Source organism: Chinchilla lanigera, unplaced genomic scaffold, assembly GCF_000276665.1.
Source record: "Chinchilla lanigera isolate Chin_1 unplaced genomic scaffold, ChiLan1.0 scaffold00093, whole genome shotgun sequence".
Lineage (NCBI taxonomy): Eukaryota > Metazoa > Chordata > Mammalia > Rodentia > Chinchillidae > Chinchilla > Chinchilla lanigera.
Window position 1 is genome coordinate 3,489,906 of NW_004955494.1, and position 14,634 is coordinate 3,504,539.

Sequence of the window (14,634 nt, forward strand, 5' to 3'; positions counted from 1 at the left end):
AGCACTCAGGAGGCTGAGGCCAGAGGATTCCTGTGGGTCTGAGGTCAGCCTGGATTATATAGAAAGTTCAAGATCAGCCGGAACAACATAGCAAGACCATCTCAAAACACCAAAAAAGTCTATAGGGAGCAGACATGCAGACTTGTACGGATGGGCCAAAATGACAGTAGCTTATTTTCTTTCTGTAGAAAAGCAGATGTTTCAGTATTTTGTGATAGGAATGTTGGGGGAAAAAAACCACCCTCTTTTTATGTGCAAATTTTGTCTGACATTGCATGTAGTTTAAAGTTTTTTGCCAAGCATGGTAGTCCACATCTATAATCTCAGCACTCAGGAGGCTGAGGCAGGAGGATTTCCACAAGTTTGAGGCCAGCCTGGGCTACATAGTCAGTTCAAGGACACCCCGAACTACATAGCAAGACCCTGTCCCAAAATAGTAATGAAATTCTATAAGATGGTTCCTCAGGACCAGTAGGTATTCAGTGAATATTTACTGGACCAATCTGGTGTGAATGTGTCCCTCATGTTTGTATCTCTGTCACGTGGTGCGGCCGGTGCAGAGAAAGTGGGCGGCACATGTTTAGTAAAGAATGGAAGGAAGGAGGGAGGGAGGAAAGAGGCTGCACTGGAAGTGTGTCTTGTGCATGCAGGGAAAAGCACACTTCCTAGGAGACAGGCTGGGAGATAGGCTCCGCGGGTATCAGGGCCATGGCCCCCAAATGGAAGGCTTCTCTCTGCAATCTTAAGTCCTGACCCTGTGTGACCCCGTGCCACTTACAGCCCCAAGCCTGCTACTCTCTGTTGCTGGAATTCTTTTGTGAGCCACCCACAAACAGGTGCCTCTGCTGCAGGAGTCTGAGGCCAACACGCACAGCCCCTCGGGCCTCCACGCACCCCGTCCCAGTGCCCACGCCTTGGTTCCATTCTTTGTCTGTGCTGCCTTGGAACTTCCAGGCTGAATCACATATTTTAGCACTTCCTTACATCTAATCAGGGCTCATTCGGTGAACAAATACGTGTTGATTGAGTGGCTACTAAATGCCAGGCACTGTGCTGCCCTCGTGGGCATGGAGGGGAGACAGACTGTGAGCAGGTTATTGGGAAAGCGCTGTAAAGTGACATTTATGGCACTGCAGATGGAGACTAACTGGTGTCAGGGGAGGCCGTCTGTGGTAGTGACAATTAAGCTCAGACGTGAAGAATGAGAGGAGGCAGCCATTTGAAGGCCATGGGGAGCGCATCCAAATAGAAGCAGCAATGTTACATGAAGACGCAAGGTCCGAAAGGCACTTAGGGTGCCCCAGAAGTCGGAAAGAAACCCCAGGGACCGTCCTATTGAGCTGGAAGAACATTCTGAAGCGATGGTAGAGAGCTGGGCAGGGTCCTGGTGGTGCAGACCCCAGGCCACATGTTCTAAGTGCGCGGGGAGGTACCGAAGGGATGGCGCAAGTAGCTGCTGTGCAGGAGGCGCAGTTGGAGCAGAGAAGGCGCAGATAGGAGGCTCCAGGTGAGACCAAGTGGCCAGGGCCAGCCCCGGTCGTGTTGGAGTAGGGCCTGCAGTGCCAGGATGGCCTCATCTCAACTGATTACCCCCGCAGCAGCCCTGTTCCCAGGATGAGGTCACATTCTGAGGTCCCAGGATTAGGACTTCGGCACATCTTTTTGCGGGGGACCTAACTCAACCTGTAACACTTACCTAAGGCAAAGATGGAAAGAGAGACAAGCAGAAGGCTGACAGTGTGTGGCACTTGGATGGCAAAGGCCAAGCCAGGAAAGGCGGTAACAGCTGCAGCACAGAGGTGGGAAGGATGCAAGGTGGTGCCTGGAAAGCCAGGACTGAGTGTGCAGAATGGGAGGTTGTGGCCAGGGTGTGGATCACAGAGCGCAGGAGGTGACCCTCGGCTTGCACCGGTCTTGCCAAGGGCAGCGTTGGGTGGTTCAGTGTGTAGCTGCATTTGAGGAGGTGGAGAGGACAGTGTGTGGTGACAAGGAGCAGTGGGCAGTGCTGCCCACTGGAGGGGCCCCCCGGGGCAGCAGAGATGAAGGGATAGCTAGGGTTTGGATTTTTGTTTTTATTTTTTGTATTCTGCTTTGTTTTCTAAAATGGGAGCTGCTGGAGTGTGCCGTGTGCTTGTGTGTGCCGTGTGCTTGTGTGGCTACTTTTCTCAGGTCTATACGTTTGTATAATGCACATTTGTGTTTAATTGTAGCTATTTCAGTGTCACTTTCCCAGCCTGGGAGGCCTTTTGTGGACAGGATTGTACTTCTGTTTCAGACCAAGAAAAATACTCTGCTGTGCGCACATCCCACAGCACCAGGAATTTCATTTTATTGGTGAACTAAGAGCAGTTTTCGTGTGTAGTGTCAGTCATTGAAACCTGTGTGTGATGTTCCTTGCCAAAGAACATCACCAAAGTGCCTGTGTGATGGGTTAAGTCATTGGGTTCTGTTGTGCACAGCATGAGGGGACCGAAACTGGAAAGCGGGGTGTCCACAGGTTAGAAGCTGCCCGCTCGGGATTTGTGAGCTCCGATTAGTTAACTGGATAGGAAGGCAGGTTCCAGAGAACTATAGCTGCCCATTCCTGGAGACTGGAGTGTCACGCATCCCCACTTCAGAGCCGCATTGCTGCCTCGCTGCCTCCAGAGGCAGCCAGGCCCTGTGCCCCTCACCCCAGCTGACTCCACACTCGTTCTAGCACAGCAGGGCAGAAGGAAAACAACACCATCATTTCCTCTGTAATGTCCTTGTCAGACAGTCTTTCCTTTCCTAAGGGATGTGGTTTTTTAAACCGAGTCCATCCCTAGAGACTGCTGGAACCAATCTAGTGCTAATCTCATTGCTTACATGCTAAGATGAGGGAATCTGGGAGCCCTGGAGTGGGAAACTCGGGGTACAGGTCACCCCGGCAGATGGTGAGGGGAAAGCCTCAGGACCCAGAGGGTGCAACAGGGATGCCAGAGGTGAGAGCAGCCTCCGGGGCCCACAGGCACCTGCACTAAAGGAGACCGAGGCCCCAGAGAGGGTGTGGCCCAGGAGAGCTCTGACAGCTGTCCCCAGCAGAGGGGCAGGGACAGTGAGGGACCCCATAAAGAGCAGCGAGGCACCATGCTCCCTGCTGCCAGCAATGCCTCCCTTCTGTATTAGGCAGTGTCCTGTCACTGTAGTGAAATACCCGAAATCATAAACTGCTAACTGGAAAGGGTTATTTTGGCAGACAGTTTCGGAAGTTCTGGTCCCTGATCCATTCGCCCCATTATTTTGGGCCTGTAGTAAGAAGCACATCGTGGTGGGAACCCAAGGCCAAGCAGAACTACTTCCGTCATGGGCCAGGGAGCAAAAAAAGAAAGAAGCAGGGGCTGGGGTCCCACGGGCGCAGGGCACAGTACCAAGGAGCCCCCACCTCCCAGAGATGCCACCACCTCCTGACAGCATCCCCTGGGGACCAGGCCTTCACCAAGTGTGCCTTGGGGGACTCAACATCCAAACTGCAGCACTGCCCCCGATACCCAGGCGGCCGCTGTGGCCCCCCAGAAGCACCGTGTCAGCCCTGTTGTACACCTGAAAAATCAAAACTTTGGAATAAGACATTTGGGGGGTTATATGTGGTTTTTTAGATGTTATTTATATATGAGAGGAATTAGCATTGAGAGCAGACTTAAAGCAGGGAGGAGGAGGCTACTTTTGAGCCACGAGAATCCAGCTGGAAGATCCAGGCTGCTCTAATGTCACCTTCTCCTTGCTCCAGCCGGGTGCAGGGTGACCTGGGTGAAGGTGGCCTCCGGGTGCAGCATTGTCATATAAAGCGGGAAACCAAACAGAGAAAGTGAAAGTTGGGTTAATGCAGGCCGTTATTAGCACAGTGCCTCAAGCCACTGTTTTAAAAAAATACGTGTTTTCATATCTCAAAATTTGAGGCTAGTTATCTCCCAAATGTATACACATTTAGTCATAGAAGTGCTTAGAAAAGGAATTGGGCTCGGTGGCCTCTGGTTTTGATTACCAACTACATGTATAGTTTTCTCTTTGAGTTTAGGTGGTTTCCTTTGGAATGTCCAGCGTGTCACCTAGTCGGTCATGTGAAGGGACATTACTCGCTGCTGTCAGGACTGGATTGTTTGTAGAGCTTGTAATGGAACTGTAGTTGATTCCCAGAGGATTTATTCATAAATAGGGTTCTAATTATAACATTAGAGGACCTTTGCAGAGATTAACTTTTTTGAAGCTAATGAAAATGGTGTTTCCTTGGGAGAGTATGCTATAAATTCTTAAGAAAAGAATCATTGGCATAAATGAAAATTGGAATTGCCAAAGCAACTGCCTGACACAAGTTTGTAAAAGCCAAAAAGGAGGTTGAAAACTCACAGGCCGCTCGAAAAAAGAATAAATGAAAATTGGATTTGATCCTATTATTTTGGCTAGGGCAGCTTGTTTTACATATTTCTGAAAGTAAAATATTTGTGTTTCAGAATTGTTTTGTGAAAACCAGGTATTCTCTGAGGGTTTCCAGGTCTTCCACTACAAAAGCTACTCTCAGTACCGCTAAAGTGGCTGTCAGCTCATCTGGCTGGAGGGTGACAGCAATGAAGTTGATAGATGTGCTTCACTGTAGGTCTGTTCCATAGCCACCCACCTGCCTAGCACCCTGCCGCCAGTTAACCACACCCTCCTGTCATGGAGGGCCCAGCCAGAGTCATTCCCTGAGAGCCACAGGCCTCCCCCCAGGGGACCAGGGCTTTACCACATGGGCCTCTGGGGGGACATGGAGCATCCAACCCACAGCACCGTGAGGGCAGGGACGTAGCAGTACCCAGGTTGGAAAGACAGAACTCAGCACAAAACCAGTTGCCTGCATTGTCACACTGCTAATGGTCCCTTCCGCTCTTCTTCTCCAGGGCCCCCGAGATCATCTTGGGTTTACCGTTTTGTGAGGCAATTGATATGTGGTCCCTGGGCTGTGTCATTGCAGAGCTGTTTCTGGGCTGGCCATTATATCCAGGAGCTTCAGAGTATGATCAGGTGGGTCTAGATGATGCGGGGATTTGCGGCAAGACCTTGTTCTCTCTCTGTCTGGAAAATATCCTGGATTAGCATTTCATTTAGAAGCCGGGCTGTGCACGCTGTTACTGGCTGTCATTGTTCCCTGAACCTTGCTTTTCTTTGCTTTTCTTTCTTCTTCCTTTTTCTTTTTGCTTCTTTCTTTCCCCATAAAACTGTTGTTTCCATTTTTCTCAAAGCTGCTAGAGCCGTGAGAATGCCATATGTACAATGACAGGAAAAGCCCTGACCTCCTTCTTGTCTTTTCTTGCAGATCCGGTATATTTCACAAACACAGGGTTTGCCAGCTGAATATTTATTAAGCGCAGGGACAAAGACAACCAGGTTTTTCAACCGTGACACAGACTCGCCGTATCCTTTGTGGAGGCTGAAGGTAGGCGGGCGCCCTCCCTCCCTGCCTCGCCAGCCACCCAGCATTTGGGCAAGAGGGGGCACAGTCCCATTAGTGGAATGTTCAACTTCAACGGGCTGATCCTGGGCCTCACTTTGATTAGGTCAACAAAAAGTGGGTGTGAAGGGTTCAGTTATTGTGTGGCTGAATTTGAATGTTCAGACACCTTTGCTCTGGGCCCGTGATTACCTGAGAAGCTTGGGTCCTGTTAACATTGCCGCAGTCCCCATGTTGAAGCCCATGAGCCTGGATGGCCGATCTGTGTGAGGAAGGAAATGAACATACCTTGCCCTCTAGGAGTTCACAGTCCAGAGGACAGACAGGACCCTGGTCCACCATACCAAGTGCCCTCTTCGCAGGAGGAAAGGACGTGGGCGCCAGTAGGAGGGCTAGCTCACCACCACCTGTGTCTGGGGGCCAGAGAGGAGCATCGGTGCTGGTGCCGTAGGCTGAGGTGGTCTCCCCAAGGACAGAATTGGGGGTGGGTTCTCCAGCCCCAGAAACAGCCTAGGCACTTCAGTGTCGCAGGCCCTGGAGTGCACTGCTGTTCACCGTATACCCTCCAGTGGTTGTACCTTAACGGAAACATAGTTTGCTTTCACTTTGATCTGTGCCTAGTAATTAAAATTAATGAAGGAAAAAATAATAAAAATCTTAAGTGTGGTTTTATTCATCTGAGTGTTTCTTCATTTGCAGGAGGGTGGATGGGTGTTTCGTTGACAGAAACCTCAGCCAAATGTTAATATCTTTAAGTTTAAAGACAGCTGTGTGGCCAGCAGTCAAAACAGACTGAGAAAAGAGGTTTGGGAGCTCAGCAGGCATCTTAGGCCTCTCATGGGAGACCTGGTGCTTGGCACCTGCCAGGGTGACACTAAGGTCAGGTTGTCAGCGTCCTTAAGTGGAGAGAGGAGGCCCGACAGGGGCAAGGCTCACTCCTGTGTCTTCCCAAGCACTTCAGGTGGTATGCCCAGCATCCCCAGGAGTTAAGCTGCTCAGATGTGCTGTCGTTGAGTGAGATTTTGAGGATTAATTACCTCTGATCCACAGAAAAATCTAGAAACCCACTGGACCTGGAAACAGCAGTTTCACAGCCAGTGATGGCAGTGGATGTTTCTGCCAGCCCAGACGGAGGGACAGTGGAAAACACAGGCACCAGAGCCACATCGATGCCACTTGTTGCCCAAGTGACCTTGACGAGTTTCCTAAGCTCTCTGCTTTCCCATCAAGAAAATGAATATAGCAGTCATCCTTCTTAACGTGATCATGAAGAGGCATTAATGAGTTAGTGTGCTTTGAAATGGTGCTGTGCACATATGTGTTGAACTGTTTAGAAGGGCTCATTAAATAAAATAAAACTTTGAAACAAACACCCACTTTTTTCCACAATGAACTCTTCCCCTACATTTAGGGAAGGCTTCAGAGTGACCAGGGACGTGGCATCCCTTACCCATCTTAAAATCCTCTGTAAGTGAAGGCCGTTCAGTGCAGGCTATGAATGTAGGTGCTCACGGAAGGAAGCAGGCTGCATTAGTGTGGATGAACAGAGAGAGGAGTCAGTGTGCAGGTCACTTTAAGAAGAATCAAAGTCTATAAGGTGAGAGAGAACCTCCGTGAGCAGCAGGGTCTCTCGGTTGGAGTCGGTGACCCAGAGCTAAGTCACATTACCAATCAATCGGCTTTTGGCTCTCTCCGTAGACACCAGATGACCATGAAGCAGAGACGGGGATTAAGTCCAAAGAAGCAAGAAAGTACATTTTCAACTGTTTAGATGATATGGCCCAGGTAAGCGCCCCGGGTGAGCGTGCAGCGTAAGCACTTCCCAGCCCAAGTGCAGCAAGACTGTGCAAGTGTGACGAAGTGGGCAGGTAGAAATCCCATTGCCCAACTGTGGCCATCAGCGTGGGCCTTGCACACTTACGTGCCAGCCTCCGTAAGAATGAATTGGGGGGCATTGTGAAAACCTTACACCAGCATCTTCAAAATAGCTTTGTTTTATTATTTCCCATCTGTAAAGTAGTACTGGTTGGTTTTGCTGATGTTTTCAGGGGAAGAATTCTAGCCCATTAATATATTTGCGTTTAATACTGTGTTCATGTCCTAGGGCTATAGCAGGATACAGAAAACTGGGTGGTTTAAGGCGGTAGAATTAAGTCCTGGATGTTGAAAGTGTATATTGAAGGCATGTTGAAAGTGTACTTCCCAGGCCCTGGGAAGACCATCCCATCTCTGCCCGCTTCTGGTGACCCTTGGCTGTCCTCAGCAATGCTCCTCCACAAGGCCTTATTCCACCTCACTGTTCAGATCTCCTCCCTTAAAAAGTCACTCATCGTTGGATCTGGGGCCCACCCTGATCCCATATGGCCTCAATTTATTATATCTACAAAGACCTGATTTCCAACTAGGTCACATTCACAGCTACCAGGAATCAGGCCTTGAACATATCTTCGTGGGGAGGGGTTGCAGACCACTACATTCAGTCTTTCTTACTCTCTGGCAGGGAACACAGATTCTCACCTTTGTGCCCCAGAGAAAAGTCTAGAACTTTAGCTACTTTTATTGTAAAGAAGAGTCTAAAATCAGGGCAACCCAAAGTGCGTTTTTCTTTAAAGCAACGAGAAATAAAGCTATAGACTAATAAACACTTAGCACACCTCTTACTGCAGATGAGTGTAACCAAAAATCCTGATTCTGAGTAAAGCGCACTTGTCAGTTGATTAGTAGCTTAGATTGTCTGAGAAAACCGAAATTGCTTTCCAGGGCATGTCTTGGAAAAAAATAGAAAGCATCACAAAACAAGCCTTTTAAAGACCATCCTCATATAGTCTTGCTCTTAAAAATCCTGTGCTCACATACCCTGCTCGCCTTGGCCAGAGGTGACCGCAGTGAACGCAGGACTGCAGTAATTCTGGCCTTGCTCCGGGAACCAGGCGCAGGGTGACCTTCTGTGAACAGAGGAGGAGGGCACTCAGGCCCCTCCATTTCCCTCAAAGTTTACACAAACCTTCTACGCATCTTTTCTCTACTGCCTCTTTGTGATTTTTTTTTAATTGTGGTAAAACACACATCGCATAAAATTTACCATCCTCACCTTTTTAACATGTGCAGTAGAATTAAGGACATGCTTATTATGCAGCCAGGCTCCACAGTGCTTTTCCTCTTGTGGCCGTTTTTAAAGAGATGTGAGAAGAGCTGCACGTCCGCTTGGCTGATGACGGCACAGCAGTGTATAGCCTATGCCAACCACAGCAGCCCTCTCCCTTGCCCCTGGCCCTGGTCCTTCCCGGCACCCAGCCTCCTCTGCACATCCTCTGGGCACCAGCAGCATATGGGTGGTGCCCTCTGCAGGGGCAGAACACAGCCTCCCGGGACGTGGAAGGGGCTTCAGAGACGAGGAGGAGAAGCAGGGCTGAGGATACAGGAGCTGGGAGAGGTAAGGTGGTGGGGCCCTTGTCACCTGTCCTGCTTGCTTCCAGGTGAACATGACGGCAGACTTGGAAGGGAGCGACATGCTGGTAGAGAAGGCAGACCGGCGGGAGTTCATCGACCTGTTGAAGAAGATGCTGACCATAGATGCCGATAAGAGAATCACTCCGATCGAAACCCTGAACCACCCCTTTGTCACCATGACACACTTGCTCGATTTTCCCCATAGTACACAGTAGGTGTCCTGCTCAACCCTTTATGCCGGGGCAGACCTCTTTGAAGTCCTAGATAGTAAATATATTAGGGTTTTCAGCTACCTGGTTTCTGTTACAACTACCTAGCTCTGTAGGTAGCAGAAAGCAACAAGCGGGGTGATGCATAAATGAATGTCTGAAGCTGCATCCCAATAAAACATTCATAAAACACATGGGCGCTGGGTTGGGATCCTGGGCTATGGTTTGCTCTATACCAAAAGGATGGGAAGAGGAACATGGGAGAGCATGGGGCTGGATGGACCAGACTCTGGTTGCTGTCCATGCAGAGGGGTACCCCCGCCCGCAAGTGCCCCACATAGCAGAAGCAAAACTAGCTTCAGCACCAAAGGTTACTCTCACTTGCCAAGGCAGGAAGACCCTAAGAAACTGAGCCCTGAAGGGTGAGGAAGAGGCTGGGTACAAGTGGACCACCAGCTGGGCAGGGCTGGGCACCAGACTTGGGGGGCAGTGGAGGAGACTCTGAGGCCACAGGAGTAAGCCAGGGCCAAGCCCTGCATGATGAGGATGTGGGTCTATATCCAGAGAGCAGTGGGAAATCATTAAAGGACCAGTAAGCAGGGGGCTGGCTGGCTGCCTGTGTGTTGCGCACAGACCTGCCTGCCGCTGCTGCACGAGTAGTCTGGAAAGATACTCACCAGATCTCACAGCTCGAGGTGGGTGGTAATTTAGTGACAGGTGTTTCGGTGCAATGGCAGAAGCAGAAACCCATTTAGCAAGTGGGAAGATCAAGTGAGAGGTGCTGAAACAGAGTTATCTTTCAAGAAATGAGGCTGTGAAAGGAAAGGGGTGACTGGGAATGGGTTGGGGAAGGTTATTTTTCCATTCTAAATATATTCTATTGATATACATGGTGATAACATTCATCACAGGGAATTTGTACCTGTACACGGTATATCTTGCTGCTGCTTTTTTCCCATTCTCCTCCCCTCCTTTCAGCCCCTCTTTCCCTCTTTATTTACAAAGGCTTCATTTCCTTTTTTTTCCTTCTATTCTTTTTTTTCTTGTCCCTTCTTTCCTCCCCACACCCCTTGTTTGGGCAAGTTTTTTTTTTGAGGAACAAGGAGACTTAAACAATTTCAGGTACTGATGGGAAGTATCCGTTAGCGTGTGAGAGACTGAAGGACAAGGATCCTGGGCCAGTTTCCTGAGACAGTGGGAGGGGCTGGGTTAGAACATGGGCGGGAAGATAAACAAATATCACCGAGACTGGCAGACCAGAGGGAATGTGGTTGTCAGCTGGTAGCTGGTTTAGTGGGCAGAAGTTGAGGGAGTTCCTGTCGCACAGCTTCTGTCTCTCCAAAGAAGGCAGCAGGGTTCTGTTGAGAAGATAGCTGTTGGTTTAAGAAGGTAGGATGTTTAGTGGCCAGGGCAGAAGGTGACAGAACAAACTGACCAAAGAAACATGGTTGGACTGTCAATTGCTGAGGCCAAACATGAAGACTGGATAGTGTAACTGACCTCCTCAGGTAAAGGCAGAGAGAAAACTGACAGCTGGGTTTGTCCAGGTAGAATTTGTGCCACGCTGTTAAGAGGAAAAGACAATCTGAGGGAGAAGTCAATTTTGCTGCCATTGGAGTGGCTGGATCCAAAATGGCAGCCATAGCCACAGAGGAAGGAAGTGAAGGTGGGAGGGGTCCAGGTGAACTAGATGCCTGGGTCAACTCCTGGGGTGGTTTTGTAGGGACAGTTAAATGGGCCAGATGGGTGGAGAACGTGGCCAGGAACAAGATACTTGAGCTTCTGCTTGTGGGAAGTGGAGTAGTTTGATGTCTCACAGACCAGGGACTAGGTGGTGGGGCCGAGGGCAAGATCACTAGGAAGAGAGGTCACTGAGAAGCCAGGGTGTTTGACAAGTCATCAGCGCAGCCTCTGAGGTCTTTCTGGGTGGACAGGGAATGGCTTAGAGCGAAAGACAGAGCCAGTGTCAGAGGCCTCAGTGAGTGAGGGGCGGTTTTCAGTAGGTGGAAATACCACTTCCAGCCTCAACCTGAGGTACCTGGGACATGAAAGAATGAAGAGTCATATCCCTGCACACATGCAGGAGCAGTTGTGTGCTCAGAGAGAACAACAGATTCTCATAGATCTCGAGGCAAAGGAATGCCATGAGAAGAGCCTGGAGATCAGAGGTCTGCACACCGCTGCTGGCCCTGCCATGGCCAGAATCAGATGGGGCCGAGTCTCCACGCTGGTCCCAAGCTTACAAGATGCAGCCTTCAAGAAGGGAGTGGATGGCACCGACCACTGGGTGTTTCCTCTGTTTCAGTTCTGTTCCTTCCCAGTCCGTGAAGCAAGTCAAATCACACTGCAGCAGCAAAGCAGTGCCTCCTTAACGCAGAGCCACGTGTGAAGCAGCCAGGTTCCAGTACAGAGGAATCCAGAGATATCCCTTCCAAGCCCAGGTCACGCGGTCTATTCTGTCTAGTGTGGCAGGAGCCAGTGAAGGCAGCACTGACAACTTAGAACTCAGAATATAGGCTAAGAAGGACAGGTGTGTCTGAGCACATCAGTACTTAACTAAGACTCAGTCCTGGAACTTGCTGCGGAGACCATAGACCTCCAGGCCAGCCACTGCGGACTCCACCCTTGGGGCCGAGCCCTAGCTGTCCAAATGAAGGAGACCCACTCACTTCTCCATACCAGGATTACAGTGCATGAATTCTTTAAGAACCAATCTTCTTATACACTAACCCGAAGTGAAAGTGCTTGCCTCAGCCTGATAAAGCTCAAACCATGTTTAGTGAGAAAATTCTGAGTCTGAAAACTTTGCACTGAACTGTCACAAAACCATTAAATGCTTCATATACATTCCAAAAATAATACACAGTCCATCTTTTATGTCTGCAACCTCCACATGAAAGCTTTCACAGTAGACGTGATACTTGATAGCAGCTTCAGATATGTTGGCACTGGCAGCATTATTAGCAGAATACTTCGCTGTTATATCGGGACGGTGTCCTCTCTTCTCTCCAGGGTCCATAAATGTTTATTTAGCGTGTATTATGTGGCCGATGTAGGCAGTCATTAACTTAGAAGTAAGATTCCGTAAGTTCTAAGTTTTTTGAAACTTGGAAAACACTTTCCATGGAAAGGATGTTTAGGTATAACCTACTAATACCTGTTTAACCCGCGATATAATGTATGTAGTAAACATTTGTAATCTTAAACTAGTAGAAAAATATTATTTATAGTCAGCTACATTGTCTCTAATTAAAATATCATTTTGAAGTTGGAGATTCCTTAGGATTTGAGCTTGGATACTAGCATTTGGGGCATAATGACTTTACTGAAGACACAGAAGTGAATGAAGAGCGGTGTGGAGACTCTGAAGGACATTTTGTAACAGTCTCAGGAGCTGGGGTGGGAGCGAGACAGGGTCTCGCTGTATAGTCTGGGCTGACGTTGAACTCATGATGATCCTCCTGCCTCAGCCTCCCAGGTGCTGGAATTACAAGCATGTGCCTCCAGTCCTAGGTTCTGTACCACTTTTATAATTAATTAGGGTTTTGTTTTGAGTGGAGGAATAAACAGGACAAAACTGGGCCAGAGATATAGCTCAGTGGCACAGTGCCTGTCTGGTAAGCATGAGGTCCCAAGTTTGATTCCTGGTACCAGAAAAAAAAAAGGAAAAGAAAATTTTACTTTATGTAACTGAGCAAGAATTAGAAAAGAAAACAAGGATGAAGAGGGAGGGGTACATGTGTGAAGATTGCTAGTACAGTAATTACCTCAGAGCTTCCTACACTTTAGCCTCACCCACAAAATAGGAAGAATAATTCTGTCTCCACCTTGCGGTGTTGTAGGGCTGAGTGAGAGATTGCAAACACCGTAAATATTAGCACTACTCTTGGTTGCTGTTAGTTATTGGTGTCACCGATGTTTTCACTGCATGCCCAGCTCCAGGAAGGAGCCAGAGTAGCAGTGGTTTTGCTGAGGGGGAGTTCCTTGGCTGGAGCTGGTGGAGCTGGTGCCCCAGGGTAGCTGCAAAGCGCACAGCTGTCTTTGGGGAATGCAGATGCAGGAGGCAGCTCGGTCTAAGCTGCTGTTTAGCATCCCAGTCAGAGCTTATCTGTATGTTCATGGGCCAGAAACCACCCTGAAAGTTGAGACTGCAGCAAGGCTGCAGAGGGACCTGTGGAGGGTGGTGGGGAGTGCAGCGAGAATGGCCGGGTGGTGTCTTCCGCAGAAGCTTGGCCCACCAGGGTGGGGACGATGGGGATTCACCTACAGAACAGTGAGGTCACACATGTACAGACTACGTGGGAAACCTACAGCATTTACACATAAAGCTAAGTATCACTGATGGTCTCGTGTACTGGATTAATCGTGTTCCCTTTTTCCCACCCTACCCTCTTTTCCCTGTGTCTCTATCTGCCTCTCCCTTTTGCATAAACAGTGTCAAGTCATGTTTCCAAAACATGGAGATCTGCAAGCGGCGAGTGAATATGTATGACACGGTGAACCAGAGCAAAACCCCTTTCATCACACACGTGGCCCCCAGCACATCTACCAACCTGACCATGACCTTTAACAACCAGCTGACCACGGTCCACAACCAGGTGAGCGGGGAGCAGCCGGGCAGCCGGGCAGGGCTGCTGGTGTGGGCAGCAGGACTCGGACCCCCGCAGCCCCATCAGGGGGCAGAGTCCCTCTCTAAGGAAGCACTTTCTTCCATGGTCATGTTCTTTGGCCGGCTCAGGGGCTCTTTGTGTGACTACTGGCGCCGCTGAAGAGGTCTCAGAGAGGACTTGCAGGGCCTTCTTTCTGTGGTTGTGCCACTTCCTGCTGTCCTCTGCCTGATGAGCACTGGACGAGGAGATGCCCTGATGCTTTTGTGCCTGACGTCTGTCCAGTAAGGAGTTCCAGAACCGGAAGGGATTCATGCACCTCCCTGCTTATCTGCTTTGCCCTGGTCTGGGTGCTCTCCTTCCAAGACAGACAAAACCTGCCCTTTCTCCAGGCCGTGGGGAAAGCAGCACATCAGGCTGTCAGCAGGATCCTAGCAGCTAGAGCTAAAGGGACTAGAAAACTAAGGGTTTTTTTCTCCTGCACATTTTCAACCTTTTGCAGAAAATCAGCAAAATTGAACATAATGCTGAAAACATGGGAAAATATTTATTAAATGGTAATCTCCAAGCTGTAGATCTGACTACCTGTAAGATCTAAGACTTTATTTATTTATTTATGGTTCTTTGAGACAGGGTGTCATGTGTAGTTCAGGCTATCTTTGAACTCACTGTGTAGCCCAGGCTGGCCTCACACTTATGGCAATTCTCCTGCCTCAGCCTCCTGGGGGCTGGGATTATAGGCATCCACCACCACTCCCGCCCTAAGACTCTTACTTTTGCTGTCATCTTCCAGTCTCATAGTTCCCCCAAAAAAGTGTCCCTGGACTTTTCTTTTCTTTCTTTTTTTTTTTTTTTTTTTGGTTTTTCTCCGGTACCGGGAACCGAACTCACGACCTTGCGCTTGCCAGGCAGGCGCTTTGCC

The 14,634-nt window shown here is 49.3% G+C and overlaps 1 protein-coding gene across 7 annotated transcripts in view; it reads left to right on the forward strand.

The window, feature by feature from the left end:
• Hipk2 (homeodomain interacting protein kinase 2) overlaps positions 1 to 14,634 on the forward strand; it is a 188,910-nt gene that overhangs the window by 124,080 nt on the left and 50,196 nt on the right. For all 7 annotated transcript variants that reach the window (XM_005405436.2, XM_013504951.1, XM_013504952.1 and 4 more), the window contains exons 3-7: positions 4,896 to 5,019; positions 5,312 to 5,431; positions 7,145 to 7,231; positions 8,923 to 9,107; positions 13,541 to 13,703. In XM_005405436.2, coding sequence (XP_005405493.1) covers positions 4,896 to 5,019; positions 5,312 to 5,431; positions 7,145 to 7,231; positions 8,923 to 9,107; positions 13,541 to 13,703 — 679 coding nt within the window. The remainder of the gene's footprint in view (positions 1 to 4,895; positions 5,020 to 5,311; positions 5,432 to 7,144; positions 7,232 to 8,922; positions 9,108 to 13,540; positions 13,704 to 14,634) is intronic.